At 55.5% G+C, this 20,666-nt stretch overlaps 1 protein-coding gene across 1 annotated transcript in view; it reads right to left on the bottom strand.

Annotated features, from left to right (window-relative positions):
- Window positions 1-20,666, bottom strand: part of SDK1 (sidekick cell adhesion molecule 1) — an 821,758-nt gene that overhangs the window by 22,087 nt on the left and 779,005 nt on the right. The window contains exons 32-36 of the mRNA XM_081822645.1: window positions 18,975-19,161; window positions 17,239-17,376; window positions 11,332-11,493; window positions 10,373-10,498; window positions 179-343 (exon numbers count right to left, since the gene is read on the bottom strand). Of these exons, the coding sequence (XP_081678771.1) occupies window positions 179-343; window positions 10,373-10,498; window positions 11,332-11,493; window positions 17,239-17,376; window positions 18,975-19,161 (778 nt within the window). The remainder of the gene's footprint in view (window positions 1-178; window positions 344-10,372; window positions 10,499-11,331; window positions 11,494-17,238; window positions 17,377-18,974; window positions 19,162-20,666) is intronic.

The raw sequence follows: 20,666 nt of genomic DNA, 5'->3' as shown, positions 1-20,666 counted from the left end.
TGCGGGCTCACACACACCGCTCCCCCCGCACCGTGTCTCTAGGCTGGGCCCACACCTGCTGGTGCCTACACGGAGCCCGGCGCTGTCCTTTCTTTGCACCCCAGCTCTAAGTCATCCCCTCCTCCCTCCGAGGGAAGAGCTGCACCCCGAGACTCCCCTCCCGGGCAGGGCTCCCTACCTGACACGGCCGTGGAGGGGCTGCTGGGCTCCCCGTAGCCCGCCTGGTTCACGGCCACCACCCGGAACTCGTAGGTCACTCCCTGCCTGAGCTTGTCCAGGCTGACGGTGTAGGATGTGGCGCTGCGGGGGATGTCCTTCACAAACATGTCCCAGAGGCCTTCATCTGGAGAGACGACACGAGAGCGGAGGTTAGGGCTGCTTTTCTCCCGCCTCTGATGCGGTGCCCGCCCTGCTGTGGGCTCACAGCTGCTCTCGCCGAGGGCATGTGACGTGAGAACCAGAGGTGGGGGGCGCTGCATGGGGCCGGGGGGCCGGGGGGCCATGGGGGAGGCCAGCCCTCTCCTCGCGCACAGACTCTGCCGCGGCTGCAGGCTGCGCAGTGGCATGTTCCTGCACGTTCTCCTGGCCATCGGATCCCATCGGATCCCATCGGATCCCATCAGACTCCAGGCCTCCCTCTGGTTTCTGACTTGATGTACTCTTCTGTTGAGGGTTTCTGGCTCCCTCCTGGCTGGCCACGCCCCTCCCAACCCCGGGATCCCGCCTCCCTGGCCCGTCCGTGGGTCTCTTGCCGTCCATACACCCCAGCCAGGGTTCTCGGTTCTTTGGAGCACCTGCCCCCCCCATCCTAACTGGAGATGACAATCCCACCAGCGGCCAGTGTGGCGAGGCCGTCATGGCCACATGGCTGTGGGCAGACATGTTGCCGGCCCGTCGGAGGGGGGTCGGGGTCTGCACTTGCTCACCCTGGGGACTCTGCCCGAACCTCACACACCAGACCCCCCAAGAGCTGCCCTCCACTTTGCTCATCCTTTGAAGTGGCTGCAGCATCCAACCTGCCCGAACCCCAGTTTGCCTTTTCATCTATGCCCCGGTGCTACCAAATACAAGTGTAAATTAGACAACTACATACTGAATTTTGAATGGATACTTGCACACCCGTGTTCATGGCATTATTCACAATAGTCAAAAGGGGGAAGCAGCTCAAGTGTCCACTGACAGATGAATGGGTAAACAAAATGTGGTCCATCCGCACCGTGGAATAGCATTCAGCCTTAAAAAGGAAGGAACCCTGGTTCCTGCCCCAACATGGATGAACCTTGAGGACACGGTGCTCAGTGGAAGAAGCCAGACACAAAAGGACAAACACTGTGGGATCCCATTTATAGGAGGTCCCTGGACTCACCAAAATCACAGACACAGAGAGTGGGTGGTGGGGCCAGGGGCTGGGGGAGGGGGGGGGTTATGGTTTCATGGGGATAGAGTCTCAGTTTCAGAAGATGAAGAAGTTCTGGAGATGGATGGTGGTGATGTCTCCACAACAGCGTGAACGTTCTTTACGCCACCGAACTGCACACTTAACAAGGGGTCACGACGGTGAATTTTATCTTGTGTATTTTTTGCCACGATAAACATATATATCGAATTTATCTAAACCCTGACACGTAGGAAAACATTCATAAGGTTGAAATTAAAGCCAGAAAGTTGAGATGAAGAGAGACAGAAGCCAATAGGTCTGATTCTGAGGCGTCCACCAACAGGGCCAAGGAAACGTACCCAACCTCTCTGGGCCTCAACTGCAGGATGGCGGCGACAGAGACATCTAAATCGTAGATCTGTTTCGGGGTTAAACGAGGTACTATTTATAAAGTGCTTATAAGTGCTGTACACAGAGGAAGCACTGCACGGCACGAGTATGCATAAGCCCAATCTCGAAGGAGGTGCTTTGGCAAAAAGTGGGCTCAGTGCCCAAAATGTTCATTTGAAGTACTGATCCATCATGAATTATAATTTCTTTTACAGGCACAGGTAGGTGATCTTTTAAAAAGAGCAGGAGATTGGGAGAGGACAGGCATGTTTGAATATGCATGCACACGCACGGACAGGTTTCTGGGGAGCCGAGGGTTATCTGGCACCAACCTTATCACGCACCTCGGAACACCAGATATACTCAAGTGGATTAGCCCAACAGTACACAGAAAGAAAATTGCTAGTGTATAAGTCTGTATTTGCATAGGATTTAGAGTTTGCACCGATTAAGTCCTTACAGCCACAGGTTAATGAAGGAGCGGATGTGAATGAGATTTTAAAGGTACGAATCTCTGCCATGCAGAAAAAAAGCACGATTATTTATTTCTAAACAGTCACGGTTACACTCATTTCTCACCAAGGTACCCATTACCACTAGTAATGTCAAAATGGCAAGCAGTATCTTCAAGTCTCCCCCCTCCGGCCCTAACAGATTGAGGTTTGCACACGGAATGACTGCTGTCTAAACTGTTCATTCAGAGTTTTGCACAAGAATGATCGGGGAATAACGGGCACAGAGAGTGCATTTTCTCTGCACAAGCCGCTCCCTGTGCCTTGAGAGACCCCGTGGCCCTGTTCTCCCCTCCACTGCCTCCCATCCATCCACACACTCATTCCACAGATACTGAAGTGCTCACTTTTTGCTCGGGCCCTGTTCCACCCATTGGGGAATCAGGTGAGATTTCTGTTCAGATGAGCAATTCATAGTCTAAGGGTAGGGGGTGGAGGCAGATCATTGAGGTCATTCCTCCCTTTCAGACTCCTCTTGACCTCACTCCTGCACTCCAGCAAGAGATGCTTGTTTCCACCAATGGACTTTCTGAGCACTCCTTCGCATTTACCTGTCCACATCACTGGGCCCTCAAGTTTTCAAGAGTTCAATAAATATCTATTGATGTGATCCATCTTCCCATCCATCCATCTCCCCTCCCTCCCTCCCTCCTTTCCTTCCTTTCATCTCCCTATCCACCCATCGCCCCATCCATCCATCTCCCCTTCCTTCCTTCCTTCCTTTCCTTCCATCCATCTCCCCATCCACCCATCCATCTCCCCTTCCTTTCTTTCATCTCCCTATCCACCCATCTCCCCATCCATCCATCTCCCTTTCCTTCCTTCCTTCCTTCCATCCATCTCCCCATCCATCCGTCATCCATCCATCTCCCTGTCCATCCATCTCCCCTTCCTTCCCTCCTTCCTTCCTTCCTTCCTTCCTTCCATCTATCCATCTCCCCATCCATCCACCCACTTACCCTTCCTTCCTTCTATCCATCTGTCCATAATCTACCCCATCCATCCATCTATCCATGTAGCTCCATAGCCCTTTGCAGGGCCTAGCACAAGCAGGCTTCTAGTAAATACCCACCACCACCATTTTATTTAGCACTTACTATGAGCAAGTCACTATTCTAAGGGCTTTAAATGTTGACTGAATTGTGCAGTGTTTTTCCTCTAAAAAGGTTGACAAGGGGCGCCTGGATGGCTTGGTCAGTTGAGCATCCGACTCTTGATTTCGGCTCAGGTCATAATGTCAGGGTCATGAGATCAAGCCCCTTGGCGGGCTCTGTGCAGTGCAGAGTCTGCTTGAGATTCTCTCTCTCCCTCCCTCTACCCCTCCCCCATCTCTCTCTCTCTCAAATAAATAAAATCTTAAAAAAAATAAAAGGGTAGATAATTTTATGATGTAAAAGAGACTAAAAAAAATATAGACTCTTTTAAAATGCATGTTGCTTAAACCATTGCAATTAAGGGACTAAGCATGAGAGGTATTCTCAGACTGTTCTGAGTGGGTCTGAACTCTTCTGGAGTGGGTTCTCTGAGTGTCTTTTGCATTAATGTTTCTGTAATGCTTTCCTGCTACCAAAGAAAAAAAAGTATTTCCCCTTCCTCTGCCATCACCTAAAGGCCACATTTTATTTTAAGCGCTCTGTCATAGCTCCAGGAATTGTGTGAATTAAAAAAATTTTTTTTAAAAAAAAATATTGATATAGAATCTCAACACAGAACAATTTATTTAGTGATCCGTTTACAGTGAAAAATGTTGGGGGAGGGAGAGTCATAGCAAGAGAATTTCCTTCTGAGCTAACAGAAGAAAATGTTTTCATTTTTATTTTGCTTAATTTTTCCTTGCCAAAATTAGTGCACTTGGCATTTTAGATGTCGCTTGTAATTCACTGGGCAATTTGTCTACACTAACATTTCCATCGTGGTCCTGAGTGGGTAAGAAAAGCCGGTCAGCTGTTGAAGCGTCCACTCTGTCTCCACCGCAGATTGCTTTTCTCATTTGTATTATGCTGCTAAATATCTCAATAAATCAATGATGGAGAAAAGTATCTCTCCAAATTAGGGGGAAAATAACATTACAGAACTATTAGCTATAATGAGGTTTGTGCAACTGATTTTCCACGCACTGGGATAATCCCCAGCGCCAGATTCCCATCTCAATCAACATGTGGGAGGCACGCAAGCCTTTGCATGTTCTACAGGCCGTTCTGGGGATCTGACTCAGCCAGCCCTCAGACCCCAGGTGAGGTTCGCCCCCCGCCGGGAGGCTCAGAGAACCCCAGCCAGGCTTCCCATCCCCATTCGGGGAGCTCCTACATCACCCTCCTGGGAAATCCAGGACGGGCTGGAAGAGAAGAGTCGAAATGTCTTCCAAAGCCGCATCCCTGACTGCCGGATGCCCGGTGCAAAGTCCCCTGCTGGCCCCACAGCTTTGAATGTCCTGGTTGACCTTCAGGCTGGCCACCTCCTGATGTCTGTGGGAGGGGGGGTCCAGGGTGGGGAGTGAGCCCAAATCACATCTGTGTGTGGGGCCTGCCCCCCCATCCCTGTTCCCGGACGCTTGAGGGTACACCTGCCTGGACTCTTGCTCCCCCCTGCAAGGCAAGCGGGTGGGATACTGCTGAGAGATGAACTTTGCACATTCTTCCTAAAGGGATCCCAGTGATCACACACCCCAAGTCCCTCCGGCCTCAGGGGAGGCGATGAGAAGCCACACACAGTCTGGCTCCTCAGCAGTTGGGTGTTTCTTTAAAGAATGTGAGCTCTTTGCTTTGTCTTCACTGCCTTCTCTCTGCCCTAAACACGGGGAAGAGGTTGATAGTAAAGGTCCTTGAAAAAAGAACCCTTTTGGGGCGCCTGGGGAGCTCAGTCGTTAAGCATCTGCCTTCCGCTCAGGTCATGGTCCCAGGGTCCTGGGATCGAGCCCCGCATCGGGCTCCCTGCTCAGCGGGAAGCCTGCTTCTTCTCTCTCCCACTCCCTCTGCTTGTGTTCCCTCTCTCACTGTGTCTCTCTCTGTCAAATAAATAAATAAAATCTTAAAAAAAAAAAAAAAAGAAAGAAAGAACCGTTTTCCCACCTAAACAGGCTTCACGGCCTCAGAGCGGACCTGCCCACAGCCGACAGAACGCATCAGTTTCCATCTTACAGCCCTCGCCTCTCCCCAGCCCGGCGGTAGGAGGCACATCGCTCCCAGACCATGTCCTAATAAACCTGGAAACATGAACACCTCTCTTCTGAATTGAGACGGAGCCTGGCTCGGGCACATTCGCGGGTCGCTCAATTTATCCCTCCAACGCCCGGAACCGAGCTGCGTGCTGCAGGTACTCAGACAGACACCAGGCCAACACAAAAGTTTGATTTCACGGACAATTAAACAGGGTCTCCAGGCTGAATGAAACTGTCACTCACGGGCCCCCGATTTCTGGTTCCACTAACCAACGACGTGACTGTCAGCCTGCAGCTCGGAGAGAAGGGAGGCCTGTCAGCTGTTTGTTTCTTAAACACTGCCTTTTCTCTTTGCGGCGGTGGTCAGTCTCAGTCCGAAATCTAACTGAAGCACGTGGGGCTCAAACACGAGGCTAAACACCTTTGAGAATAAAAAAAATCACCTTTTATCTAATCTGGCTGAAGGCAGGAGACAGATGAGGTGAAGGCCTAGAAGCAAAGGATGTGCGTGCCCTGAAGACGGCCGGCACGGGCGGGTGTGAGGAGGGTCGCCAGGCCCGGGAGGGTCGGACCTGCAGCAGCGGCCCACCTGCCGCATTTGCCGACTTGGGGATTTCCACGGATTTTAAACCTTTGGAAAAAGGCTGATTTTCTTCTTTGTTCAACCGAAAAGTCCCAGGCCAAAGACCAAAAATGAACAGAATGAGCGGGGAGGGAGCTGGGAGACGTGGACACGGGTTTGTGGGGGCTGTGATCAGGGCCGGGGACCGGGCCCTGTCCTCCAGCTGACCAGCTCTCAGCTCTGGGCTAACGACACTGTTTGTGAAAAAGGCTGCCTGCACCGGGTACGTCCTAAATATGAATTTCATGGCTGCTTCGGAGAGGAAAATACATTTATGGTTCCTTTATGCCATTCCAGTCTATTGTGTAAATATGTAAATTCGGTTTCGTGATCTACACAATAAAATGCCTTGGGATAATTTGTGTAAATAAATCATCTGCATAAGCCCACTGCATAGTTTCCAAGGCCTTCCAGGGAACTTGGCGACACTGACTCGGAGGAAACGTACGCACAACCAGAGACATGCATCTTTGGTGAGGCTGCCCTTGGGTCCGCGCCCACTGACCGCCCTTCCCAGGAATAAAGAGTCTGTGTTCCAGCCCGAGATGCTAATCTCATAGCTGCTGCTGGGTTGTCTGCATGTCAGGGCAGCAATGGGGCGATTCTGCAGAATTTCCAAGGGGTTACGGTGAGGATGCAGAAGAGGAAGGGGTTGCATTGCCACCTGTCCTCACCTGCCCCCACCTGCCCCAGCCCACTGGCCACCTCGTGGCTCCAGCCACCAAGCTGACGAGCTGCCTGCCTCCCGGGTGCAAGATGGAGATTTGGCTGGGCGGGAAGACGGCAGGCCGAGCAGACGCAGGGGGCCCTGGGGGCCACCTAGGGCAAAGTGGCTCGGGCTCCCCAGACACCCTGTGGCGAGGGACCCGCAGGTGCCAGATGGACTTCGCCAAAAATAGGGCCTCCTCATGAAAACCTGGGCCCATCTCCCAGACCCCCGCTCCCTTCAAAATACTCGCCTGCCTGGAGAAAGTCTTGCCAGAGAGCTTCGGTGGAGAAAATAAGATAGAGCGTTTAATGTTTTGTGTAATGAGGCCTGTAATAGATGACAGCTGAGATCCAAAGCCCTAAGGCACCAGCAAGGTGTTTAAATATTGACAATCCATAAAAGCATTTCATTTGCCTCTGAGTTGCTGCTGGCCTGCGTCACGGGAGGGAGGAGGCACACTTCCGCGGGGAGACGGTGAGCCCCGCGGCCGCTCTGGTTCGGTCCACGGTCTGAAAGGGGACCACGGTCTCAGAACAGAGCGGAGGCAAATCATCGCTCATTGAATAAAACAGCGTCTTGCAGGTCAGCGTCCTGTCACGTCTTAGTCCCCGAGGGCTGGTTTCCTCTTCGCAGCACCAACTGGCGGAGCTCGGGGTCCTGCTGATCTCAGGAGGCATCCGGCCAGCTGAGGCCCTCGGGGTGCAGGGCGCAGTGCGAGACCTAGGCCGGTGTCCCAGGTAGCTCATCTTCACACCGTCGTCCGGACTCCCCAAAGCTGCCCTTCTTCCAACAGGCCACCTGCTTCCTTCCTTATGGTGGATGGATGCGATTCTGATGACCCAATGAGAAGCCCAAGAATCAATACTTTCTCTTTGCTCAGAAAGTGCCGGAATGTGCTCTCCACTGCTAGGATTCCGAGCCCACACACCCGTGTGTGGCCGCTGACGTGGTCCATTCCCCACGGCTGATCTCTGACACGAAGATGCTCCTTCCAAAGATGCGCTGTTGCACTTGATTGATCAGGACGCCATCCGTGGGATACATGCATATATATTTTTTTTAAATCTTAAGCTGAGCTTTTGATTTTGAGGTAATTGTAAATAGAACCTCATGCAGTTATGGGAAATGATGCAGAGAGAAACCGAGTGTCCTTTATCTGGTGTCCGCCAACGGGATCATCTTGCAAAACAGCAGCAGAGCATGGCAGCCGGGAAGTGACACTGACACGGAGCGTTCCCGTCACTCCAGGGACCCCACTGCGGTCCTCACAGCCACGCATTAGGGGGGCGGGTCTTAACACTAGTCGGGGAGCAAGCCCTCGGCAGAAGGAGAGGAGCTGGCAGGGGTCCTCTGTGTGTGTGTCCTCTAGCGCAAGTCCTCTTACCTTTCCTCGGGGCCACAGCCCCCTTTGGCAATCTGCTGACTCGAAGGGACACCTTCTCGGGATGGCTTTAGATGCATAAAACGTGAGGGGAAGCCAGTTCTGCCCTAAAGCCTGCAGGAACCTAGAGGTGACTGGAGATTCCCAGCAGCCCCGTCTCCCAGGTCTGTGGACCGTGTGGGTCACGTGTGGTTTTCGTTGGGTGACGTGTTGGCCTACGTGGTTCTCTGGAAGACGGGGTACACAGACTTGGGTTTCAGGGAGCACCGCGATGCCAGGGCCACGCTGGGTGACAAGGTCCACGCAGCATTCGGACGACAAGGGCAGCCCTGTTGGGAGGCTCCGCGCGGCCGGGATGGATGGGAAACAGAGTGATTTCTGTTGCTCGCAACTCCACAGGCTATGCAGCTACGTTCGTGGTCTCTTACCTACCGTGGGGGGGTTGAATTTTGTCCCCTCAAAATTCACGCATTCAAGGTCTGATCCGCCATGTCTCAGCGTGTGACCTTATTTGGAAATAGGGTCTTTGTGGATGTAATTAGTCAAGACGAGGTCTTGAGGGGAGGCCCTAACCCAGTATGACTGGTGTCCTCATAAAAAGGAGGCATTTGGGCACAGGGAGAAGGCAGGGATGGGGGTGACGCCTCCACAAGCCAAGGAACGCCCAAGACTGAGGGCAAACCACTTGGGAGAGAGGGAGACAGGCCCGCACAGACCCTCCCTCACACCTCAGAGGACCCACCCTGCCACGCCCTGCCCTTGGACGCCCAGCCTCTGGGCAGAGGCAGGACACGCATGTGGGTGAAGCTGCCCAGTGTGGGGTCCATGGTTACAGCAGTCAGAGTAAACAAACACACCTGTGTTTATGAGGGAAGGAAATGCTGAATTTCAGTTAGGAGTCAGTGATGTCCAGGGATCTCCCAGATTCTCTCAGGAGCCCCTTGCTGGGCCTGAAAGTGCACAAAGCAAGCTTTGCAATGAATGCTCTCCCTAGATTTGGGGAGAAAAGCGTCGAGTTGCTTCCTTGGGGTCAGTGCGGCCTCCGCGGCCCTTGGCTGGGCCCAGATCTCACCGGGCCCGTATTCGAAGCTCCTGCAGTCTCGGAAAGTGCTGGGGAATCAGATGTCCTCAGCAGAGAGCCTGCTGTGTGCTCTCGGGGCCGCCTGATTTCAGAGGGACGGGGCAGGGGCCCAGTGGCCGCAGAAGGCCTGTACCGATTTGTGAGCCCCGCTTCCAGAACAGACTGAGTGCCTTGCTCAACCACAAGCTCCTAGGACCCCTCGGGCTGATGCGCTGAACGTGCTAATGCTTGAGCCAAAGAATTTTTCATATCACCTTTAACAGATGCTGTTTTGTCTCAGGCACCAGATTGTCTACTTAGGAGTTACTAGGAGGTGCTTGTAACTAGTAATCTCTCAAAAGCAGTTTGGTGGGCAGTCTGTCTGACACAGTGACGAGTATGACACGGCAGGCCTTCCTCTCGGCCCAACGGCTCTTGAACTATCCAACTACAGTGATGCCCAGCGCCGTGGGCAGGCTCTGGTGGCGGGCTTTCTGCAGGCAGCCCCGGCACACTGTAGATTTTCATGCTCAGATAGTCACGATTAGATGTGCCACCCTCTGAAGGTCACGGAGGACGTGCTCAGTATTCTCTGCATTTCGTGACACCCCCTAGCTCCCAGGAGTAATAGCCGGCTCAGTGCAGCAGAAATAGATTTTCCAATAATGCCCATGCTTAGTTATTACCGTTGAATGGGAGGAAGGGAGCGAAACCCTCTTAGGGCAAACAGGGTAGAGAATGGACCTCAGACCTCATTTTCAGGAGCCTAAAGATGGGATGATGTGTGGGCCTCACTATGAACAAGAATCTTCACTGTGATCAGAAAGGAGCAGGACTCTGTCTGGGTGCAAAGATGAAGAGCCCAAAATGAGCCTCTAGAAACACTCTTGGATCCTACTGATGAGTTGGAAGTGTCTGCAAGTGTCCCTAAGTTTGCATGTACTTGTTTCTGAGGATGGCAGTGACCACACCCCTAGGGATGCATACTGTGGTGAAACATGGAGAATCTATGCCCGCAAGGTGATGGAGGAGAGGGAGAGACGCACATAACGTTTCATCGAGTTGCCCTCATCTCTGTATCGTTAGGGAAAGGCTGAGAGGAGGCTGAGGGCTCTGACTCTCAGACTCTTCGGCTTGGCAGGTGCTGCAGCCCCGCCCCTTACCTGAGGGCCTGGCCTCGATGACGTAGCCGGTGGTGGGCGTCCTGCCCGCATTTCCCTCGATCCATTGCAGGGTCAGTTCAGAGGCGGACTTGGTGACCAAGACATCTCTGGGGGACCCCGGGGAGCCTGTGGGATAAAAGAGACAGGGGCGGGTAGAGACTGGCACTCGGGGGGCTCCTCATCCCACAGGTGGGACCAGCCCTGCCCAGGCTCTGTCTATTCCTCCAGGCAGGTGGCTTAGCCTTGCCCGGTCACACTCTGCTCATCCCAGATGTGGGAAGGCTACACTGGCCTCATGGGTTGGCCAGACGTGAACAGAGATGAGCCAGGCAACGGGCCCAGGACTGCGCCTGGCACGCAGTGGGCCCTCTGGGAACCTGGATTCTGCCACCCTCGCCTTGCGAAGGATTTAAAAAAATGCCAAAATAGTTTAAGTGGGAAGCTACAGGGCTCCTTGGCATGATGTGAGCACTTCAAAATTTCTTGTGTACCTTATTTCAAAAACTGCACTTGTTTTGGGGGGAGCCTGGGTAGCACAATTGTTGGGCAGCTGACTCTTGTTTTCGGCTCAGGTCATGATCTCAGAGTCGTGAGGTCGAGCCCTAAGTCGGGCTCCACGCTCAATGGTGAGTCTGCTTGGGTTTCTCTCTCGCTCTCCCTCTGCCCCCCACAAAAATAAATAAATAAACCTTTAAAAAACTCACTTGTTTTCTCCTAAGCTTTTCCAGAAAACAGCCCCAAACGTTACATGTTTAACACCTAAGAACTTGCTCATCTCTGTTTAACAAGCCCATCCGGGAAGTTGGTGCTAGCACGTGATTTTGAAGACACCCATGCTGCCAGAAGGCTTCTGCGTTTCTGCCCGCTCTGGGTGGGCCACAGCCGCTTGGCCTGTGGCGGGGACGGGCCCCCGACTGGCACGGCGCCGGGCGCGGGGCCCTTGGCGGAGCTCCACTTACCCTCGGCTGGCCCGGCCGTGACATTGGCTTGCAGCTCAGGCCCGTAGGCAATGGTCCGCGCCTGCACGCGGAAGAAGTAGGTGACTCCCTTGGTGAGATCGCGCACCTTCAGCCAGCGCTGCCCGTTCCCCTTCACGTCCACCGTCACCACCTTGCTCACCCCTGCAACCACCGAGAGCAAAGGCCGGGAGGGGGCTGGGGTCAGAAGAGCCATGGCACCACCTACTTCGCCGTGACGACAGCGACGAAGTCCCTGGCTCGCTAAGGAAGTATTTCTTACAATTGGGAGGAGTTTAAGTGGTGGTAATAGGCAATTTTCAACAAAGATAAGTGTAATGACGTTCGAGTCTGATACGTGGTGCTGGCAAAGTGAAGAGCCAGCCTCACGGTGCGATGCCGGGAGGTGGCCCACGCATCCTGCCTCGTGCGGGGAGGGCCCCCGTCCTCCCGCGCCCGGGTCAGGCCCCCCTCCCGCGGGCTCTGAGCTGCACCAGGCTCTGTGTCGCTTGCGTAGGTGACCTGGAGCTTCCCGACTCCAGAGAAGAGAACAGGGAAGAAGATGCAGAAGATTTTGTTTCAGCTACAAGATGGGCTTCCCCCTAGAGGGGTCTCCAGCCCGACTGGGTTGGCCAACCTGTGGCCTAAAGGCCCCCAAACCACTCATGAGAACTTGATCCTTGGACCCTGAAGCAGGACAAAGAAAGACCGTCACTGCAAATATCGATGCCCTGATTCGGAGAACCATGAGGACAGATAACAGTTCGCTTACATAAACGAAGTGAGCGTGTGGTTGGTTGTATTACATGGAATGAGAAAACCGAGATTTAACATTTGGGGGGAAGACGCATGGTGAAGATTATACAAATGCAGCATTTTCCAGGACAGAAATGGGGCTCTCTGGTTAAATAAGTTTGAAGATGTGCCCTCACCTCGCATGGCTCAAGAAAGGGGGTTCAGGATGACAGCTTGCACACACAAAGACCGTCATCAGCAAACTGATGGGGTCTTCTTCGATATAAAGTTATTCTGGATAGCAACCCTCTTTTTTTTTAATTAAAAAATGCCTTCCTTTCCCCCAGAGCAGAAACAAACCCATGTACAGATTTTGTGAATTCCATCCCACCAGGAGGTAGAGCTAGTCTGACCTCCCCTGCATCTCAACTATGTCAGAATCTTATTTATTTAGTCAATTTTTAAACCGTGCCCTGCACTACAAAGCCCTGGGGTGCAAGCACATAAAATACTACCGTTTAAAACATTTTAAAAAACATAAAAGTAAAATCCGTTCCCTCAGAACGTGGCTCAGGCTCCGCGTGGCTTGGTTCTCCCCACCGTGACCAGGGGACTGGCCCAGGGAGGTGAGGGATGAGCCAGGCCCGTCTTCTCGATGGAGTGACCCCGGGGCCTGCTGGCAGGGGGAGGCTGCCGGGCTCTCTGCTCCCTTGGCCTGGGCCGATGAGTGGCTGGCCGGCCCGGAGTCTGCCCGCGTGCAGCCCAGGCACCGCCCAGGGCTAGCAGAATCACTACCGGGCGACATCACCGCTTTACAGCTTCTCCCCAGCTTGACCACACACACGTGTATAAACACACACGTCATGTCTTCGGCAATCCTCACAAGAGGGCCGGCCGGCATTACTGCAGAGTTCGTATGATGCTAGCCTCCCAGGAAAGATGACTGATGTTTTCACTACATTTGTAACTCCGTCTCTGGGAAACGTAGAGGTTCTCGGAGGCATCAGGAAGAACTGGAAATCGTTCAGAGACCCACTTGCTACTTTCATGATTCCCTGTTGGAAATCTGGAGCCAACGTGAAGGGGGCAGGGGTTGGGTTTCTCTAAGAGACCCCCACTCTAGAGGCTTGCACACCGAGCAGGTTGGCTGGCCGCTGCCCTAGGGGAGGGGACACAATGAAGGCTTCTTGGAGCCACAAGAGGAGCCCCTCCCATCCCGCCTGCCCCTGGGAGAGATGGATCTGGGTGTGGAGGTGGGACAGCGAGGGCTGGACGAGCCCGCCGGAAATGCTGGGCAATCACACCTCAGCAAGGCACAGGACGATGCGCTGCGTGTGTCCCCATCACTGCCTTCTGTTCAGCCCCTATGGCCTCATCCCTGAGCGTCTGGTCCCTTTCACTATATAACAGCACGCACCGTCCTACGTGTAACTGAAAGTTCCCCTCGCCAGCCCCAGGTCAAAACGCCCCAAAGGGCCTACGTGCAGAGAGAGGCCACAGCAAGTCTCTCCTGCTCCGAGTTTCTGCCCTTTCCTGGCCTGTGTTCTCTTCGGGGCTGGAAGGGGTCAGGACTAGCGTCCTCTGTCGGGCTAAGCCAGGGGCTCTGGCAGATGCCGTCAGACCAGGCAGGCACACGGTGGGATCCTGCAAAGTGATACTGATGTTAGAGGTGAGCAGGGACACTCCCAGAAGGTCACAGGGTCAACCAGGGAGGCACCAAGGAGCAGGGCTGGTGAGTCTGCTCCTCCGGAAGAGGCTGTTTGCTGGTGGCCAGGGAAGCGGGAGGATGTGGGAAGGACATGGGGGACCTGTGGCCGGCCTCACCCCCGGCTGGAGCGGGGACAATGCTGTTTCGGGCTCAGCGGCAGCTTCAATGTTTCCTGTCACCAGCCCCAGGTCTGGATCAGCCACGCGACGGATGAGCAGGAATCAGTGAGTCTGGGATGCGCCCAAGCCACTGACACAGTCCAAGTTTGGGGGTCTGGACGGTTTGCTCTTAAGCGGCAGGGGACCTGAGGAAGCTGTGCACCCTGAGAGTCTGGAGAAATGCATAAGGTGCTGAGCAAAAGCACTTTCTCCTGCCCTGATTTCAAAGCGTATCACGCTCACTGCCGAAGCCAGGAAGATCCAGGTGGGCAGAACCAGCCCTCCCGACGGACAGAAGAGATGATGCCAGTGACGGGCGAGAGGCGAAATGGTGTCACCAGTGACCCCACCTGTTGTCACTCCAGGGAGAACGGGAAGAACAGGTGGCCATGAAACGCTTCAATGATCGCTCCGCACGCTTCTCTCCGTGGCGTTCCCGGCGTGTTTACTTGCAGAAACGCAAGTGCTCCAGATGTTTCCCACCGCGGTGGCTCTCGAACCGGCCTGCCCAGGTTCAAACCCCACGTGCGTCCACATTCCCCACCTGCAGCCCCGGGCGGCCGTCTCAAGGGCTCGAAGCCCGATTTCTTGTGAGATGTGAGTAAAAGCGGCCCCCACACTGCGCAGCCTGTGAGGACGCAGACGAGTGTGTGTAGGTGCTTCACACGGGCCTGGTCTGTAGAGAGCTGCATCATCCCACCTACGATCGCGGACATGCACGTGGGGCCGTGCTTACAGGGAGCACCAAGGAAGCCGCGTGTCAGCTGTGCATGAGGCACCGGAGTGTCTCACTGCGTCGTGTGAATGATGCCGGGGTTCCCGTGGTCACGGGACCACACCCCTGACCGCACCAGGGAAACCGCATGCAGGATTATGTCCCTGGAAGGTGAGGCGAGGCCGTGGGGACAGACGCCTGGCAAGCCAGCAGGACTCCTGGACGTCGGGACCACGGAGCACGGGGGATGAAGAAGCAGGGCCGCCGTGGCCCGCCACCAGTCAGGGACGATGGCCAGGGTCTTGCTTAGACAGCAAGTGCTTTTTACAAGACCAGGGGAGCTGGCCTGGGCGCCAGGCCCAGAGGTGCCCGCCACGGAGTTTCTAGAGATTCTACAAACCCTTTCCCGCACTTATTTGAGGAAGCACGGGAAGACTCACTGTCTCGATGAGGAGGGACTCCAAGGTCGCTCGGGACCGCGAATCCTGGCAATCCTTTCTCCGTGTGTGGCTAACAGCGTCTGCAGCGTGGGCTCCCGGAACCCACGTGTGTGTGCACGTGTGGGCACGCCCGGGAGTGTGCGCAGATGGAACCGGGCAGCGGATGGACGGTGCCCAGGGGCGCTCTGCGCTTTGTCCATGCGGAACGAGCACTCACAGATGCCTGGTTCCTTCTGGGTCTGTGCTGCAGAGACCCCAACCCCGCCGCGCCCCGGCCCCCTGGTCCCCAGACAGGCACCCGTCCTGAAAAGAACAGAGCAGCAGGACACAGCCGGTGCCGCGCCCTCCACCATTTCCCGACCTCTGCGGGTATTTGCCAAAGCGTGTCAATGTCTGAGACCCTTTCTTCCTGCACAGCTTTACATCTCTGATTTGGGATTGATGACGCAAACGTACTGGGCCGCGGTTTACTGCAAGCATTTTTTCTTTGCTAGCACTTCATAAAATAACAATGAATCTTAGAGTTAATAATGGCATTTTAGATTCAATGACATAAAATCTAGTGCTTAAATTTTCTTCCAATCAACCCCGTTTTACTGGAATGTACTTATTTTAAAAGGAAACTTTTATCACGGCTTTAAATGGAGTGCCAATATTATTTGATGTGTTGGTTATATTTTTTCGTCCTAGACATTAAATAATCTATAATGTTTACAGTCTGGCTGTGCGTCCTACCAGGGGGAGCCTGCCCTGGGCTTGTCCCCCTTCTCTGACATGGTGTTGGGCACATGGTGGGTGAGGAAGAATGTCTATGGAGCCCTCCAAGAGCACGTCAGCTGTGAGCGGGGAGGAGGGACGGGTAAGCGAGAAATTACCCCAGCGCCAGAGGGATAACCCGGGGGGCGGAGCAGTGTGCCGAGTGGCCCAGCCCACGCACACTCCCGTCACTGCCCCCTCCCCACGCGGTGCGCAGTCTCCCCTGCAAACGCACGCAGCCCCTGTCCCCACTTCTCACCCCCAGGCCCCCAGCTCCAAGCCCCTTGCCAGGTGCCGCGGTTGCCGCTGGTCTCCCCAGGCCCAAACCTCTGTGCCGGGCCGCAACCCCTTCTCCCCAGAAGCTTCTGTATCTTCTCTTCCCATCGATAATTCATCTTCATGCCTCTGTCACTGTGTCTCTCACGCTCCTCTGTGTGTAAACATTTCTGCTGCTCTTCTTGGAGGGTCTGTGCTTCTTCTGATTGATCCTTGGAAGTGTGGAGCTGATCAATAAATCTTTTCATTCCACGGCGTTGAGACTGTGGTTGTAGCCAGAGAGGCCCTGGTCTGTGTGAGCCAGACCCTCTCAGGGCCCTGCAGCCACGGCCCTCGTGACCTGGCCCTTGTGACCCAGCCCTGGTGACCCAGCTCTCGTGACCCGGCCCTGGTGACCTGGCCCTCGTGACCTGGCCCTGGTAACCCTGCCCTGGTGACCTGGCCTTTGTGACCCGGCCTGCTGCTCTCGCACGACCTCCTCCCCACTCCTCAGGCTTGGCCTCAGGACCCCGAGCCCGACCCTGAGCGGCCCATGCGCTGCTGAACTTCCCCAGGCTGGGAGCTCGGCACGCCTAGGTCCTCGAGACATTGGTCACCATCACATCGTGGATTGTTTGTGGGTGTGTTGCTTCTCTCCTTGCTGGAATACAGACTCATGGATTCAGGGAAGCAAGGATCGTGATGAACAGTTCGGTGAAGGTCCCTGCTTCCCCAGATCTATAGACTCCAGCATCTAGAACAGCACTTGGCATGCAGCAGGAGCTTAATAAAGATTCGAGGGAATGAATGCATGAAGGGTGTCACTGGAGAAATCTCTGAGGACGCTGGACGGTCAGCACCTCTCCTAGGATGCCCATGGAACATGATGGGCCTACGTTCTCCGTGTGGTTCTAACAAGTGGTGCCCAGGACACAGCAGAAACAGGAGAGAAATGTCTTGGGTCAAAGGGAGAAAGGTCAAAGAGTGTCCTGTTGCAAGTCGGCCGGGGGAGGGCTGTGTTGGAGCCCAGGGCGCGGACCTTCTGGTCCTGGCCCCGCGATGGCTCACAGGCCTTTTGCGGACTGGGGAGTGGCTTGCGCGCCTGTGAGGTTGGCTTTCCCTGCTGCCCCCCTCGGGCCTCACCTTGGACGGGTGCTAAGGGCTCGTAGACCACTCGGTAGCCCTGCAGGATGCCGTTGGCCGCCGCCGGTTCGCCCCACGAGACATTAAGCGTGGTAGAGGTTATTTCTGAGAACGCCAAGAAGCTGGGGGTCCCAGGAGCTGGAGGAACAGAACGTAATGGGACTTTCAGTCAAGCTCCTTTATAGATCATTTACGTACACGTCTATGCCTCCACATAGACTAAAAGCGTTATTAGATGTTATTTTCAACTCAGTAAAAGTCTCCATGCTCTGGCACGAAAGAAGACTTATTGTCTGTCTCTGAACTTGCCCGGATCCATCAGAAACCTGGACCCTCTCGAGAAGAGCAGAGAAAATGATGGGGTTTAACACAAAGGAGCCTGAAAGACAGTGACAAAGGCAGAAAGATGAATAATAGATAGAGGCGCAGAATGAAAGGCGGATGGCTTCACTTCCCAGCACGGAACCCTGCTGGAGGCCCCGCCCCCTCTCCGCCCTGGCCTGTGGGTATGTGTGGGAGGCCCTCTCGGGCTCCACCTGGGGCTGGAGACAGGGGGCCCCAGCGAGCCACCCTGGGTGGGAGAAGCTGCCTGTGGCCGTGGAGGCCCAGGCGTGTGGTCAGGGAGCGGAGCCTGCTCACCGCCCCCTGGCCTGGGCTCCGTGTGGGGGTCGGTGCCCGGGACTGACCCCCGGAATCAGCACCACGCGTCCTCCCAACTGTGCTCCCTTCAGTCACCCCGTGACCTGCCAGGTGCCTGGTGCCCTGGGGAGGAACAGGTGACCCAGCTGGGATTCCAGAAACGGCCCCTCCCCAGCTGCTGGATGAGGCCCCTGGGAAGCTGCCCTTGCAAGCTGGTCAGTCATGTGGGAAGGACGCATGATGCTAGGGAGTCCCCGTCCCCAGGAGATGAAGCACCTAGGGGGGTTCACTGGTTGAACCCACTGACTTCCCGGGAGCCCTGAGCGAGACAGATCTCCCTGGCTTTCCTGGCTTTGCACTTCCTGGGTCCCATGAACGAAGTGCCTCTCAGAGATCCCCAGGACCAGTGCTAAGTTGCATTCCCTGGGAACTCCTGACCACCTCCTAAGTTCTCCAGGCTGCTGGGAAGCTGAGAGGCACAGGAGAATGAGCCTCGTGCTGGAAACACACTCCGTGTGTGGGGGTGGGGCGGCAGGCAGGGTGACGTCTGGTCTCGCAGTGCTCTTGGGCCTGGCTGGTGGCAAGAGTCTGAGAGGCTGTGGCGAGCCGTTCCGTGTGGTCTGTGACCCCAGAAACCCGGGAAGCGCCCAATACTGTGGCCTGGACTCTCCATGCACAGGTGCTCGTCCCCCAGGGGTGTGGACATGCCGGGGCCAAGACCCCAGTAAGAAGCTCCCTGAGGGAACTGGAAGGAGGCCTGGGTGCAGATGCAGAGCCCGCCTGCCCTCCGTGGTCCTGGAGCGTCTACGGGAAAACATGCACCGCTCACAGCCACCTCGTGGGTACCGGGGGCCGCCACGCAGCAGGCTGAGGCCAGGCCCTGGGGGAAGCAAGTGAATCGAACCCAGGCCTCTGCAGGAATGGCTCGGCACACAATGGTGTGTTGCAGGGCAGGCTGAGCAGTGAGCTGCTGGGGACAGAGGGCAGGGCCCGCTTGTTCAGCTGGGCTCAGGGGCGACTGCAGGGGCACCAGGCCTGTGGCTGGCAGAGGGGGGCCCAACTGAAGACTGTGGGAAGGAAGCACGCCGCTCTCCTACCGGCCTGATGCGTGCGCCCCTGCCTGGGGTCGCTCTGCGGCCCGTCCCCGGCGGCGTTGAAGGCGGAGATTCTGACCAGGTACTGGGTGTGGCTGGTCAGGTTCTTCAGCTTCACCACGGTCTCCGGCAGGAACAGCACCTTCATCTTCTCCGTTTCGTTCTGGCTGTCTGCCTCCCAGTAGTAAACCTGTTGGAAAGAGCCAGAGGTCAGAGGCAGGCCGTGGGAACGGGGTGGCAGCCCCCATTTCAGAGCTCGTTCAGGGGAGGTGGCCCAGCCAGTGCAGGGTGAGGCGGGACTGTGGGCCCGAGCACGAAGCCCCTGGGTCAGGCCATGCTGCGGCTGGGAGGGCCGAGAGCCGGGGGGAGGGAAGTCAGTGCCGGGGGGAGGGGGGTCCTCGGCTGCTAATACAGTTTGGGAAGCCAATAATTTGCATTTCTGAGTTGTTCTTCTGGAATTTGGGCTTTGCCTAACAGAACACGGAACGTGGCACTTTCCTCCAGCTCCCTGTGAATGCCTTTTCCTTTCCAGAGCTCGGTGCTTTGATTTATGGCCTCTGTCCTGTCCCTCAGTCTTCTGGACAGAAGGAGACCGACCCTATCCACCCCTGCTCCAGCCTGTGCAGTGAACCTGGGCCTCTGCCCTGCGCTCCCACGGCAGGCCGACACGTGAGTCTTCAATCCACGGGGCACCAAAAATAACCCGGGGAAGAACCACGTCGGGCTCAGCACTGTGGGGGAAGGCCCCGTGCTTCTCCCAGATTTATTTCCCCTCACCCAGCTTGTATGTGCTCGTGGACAGGCTGGAGGAGGTTTCCAGGATCACTTCCCTGGACAGCGGGCCGAGGACGGCTGCCCCGCCCCAGTGCCAGCCGGGCTGCCCTAAGACAGCACCCACCCGTGGACCCACCTTGGCTCCGTGGGCCGCAACCCAGCCAGGCCATTCATGCAGAGAGCCGGGGCCCACTTCCCACCTCCCGCGGGGGCCCTCCGTCCAGCACTCTGCTGGCGTGTACCCGGACCATGAGCACAGCTGGCTTGCGCCGGCCAGACGCGGTCCAGCTTCTGTTCTCCCGACTGTGCACAGCCGATCCTGTGCTTGGACAGGCCTTACTAACTTGAGATCAATATCCAAGTTCAATGTCTTTATCATTAAGGAAATTAGAAAACATATTTTGTACATACATAAATAGCATCTTGCCTCCAAGCTCACGAGACTTCCCACTAGCTCATTAATCACTGTAACAGCCCTGCTGTGGAGGAAGGTATTTATTTTCATAAAACACCGACAAAAATCATTTTTAAATGGGCATTTAATTGGCCCAATAGTCATCAGGGCAGGCTGGCCGCAGAAGCTGATGACCGCCCGTCCTGGGCCTGCAGCAGGAGAGGCATTCAGGGGGAGTTTGCCGGGGACAGCCCAGGGCTGCTTTCTTCGGGGCGGTTTAGCTGGTCCTTCTGAGTTCTCTCCACAGAAGTGGCCTTGCAGACAGGCGTGGGGGGCTTCCTGCCCCCCCCCAGATGAACCCACTCTGGGTAATCACTCAACGGCCCGCTGCCTTTCTTTGGCCCCATCTCCGGAATGGTTAACTAATGTGAAATCGTAAGATTTTAGTGTGGTGGTTCTCAAAGTGGGCTTCCTAGGAACCACACCCCTGGGGGAACTTGTTAGAAATGCAAATTCTTGGGCCCCTC

This window comes from Leptonychotes weddellii, chromosome 5 (assembly GCF_054177405.1).
Source record: "Leptonychotes weddellii isolate Sample4059 chromosome 5, ASM5417740v2, whole genome shotgun sequence".
NCBI lineage: Eukaryota > Metazoa > Chordata > Mammalia > Carnivora > Phocidae > Leptonychotes > Leptonychotes weddellii.
Note: the sequence above shows the minus strand (reverse complement) of the source record. Positions and strands in the feature narration are given on the sequence as shown.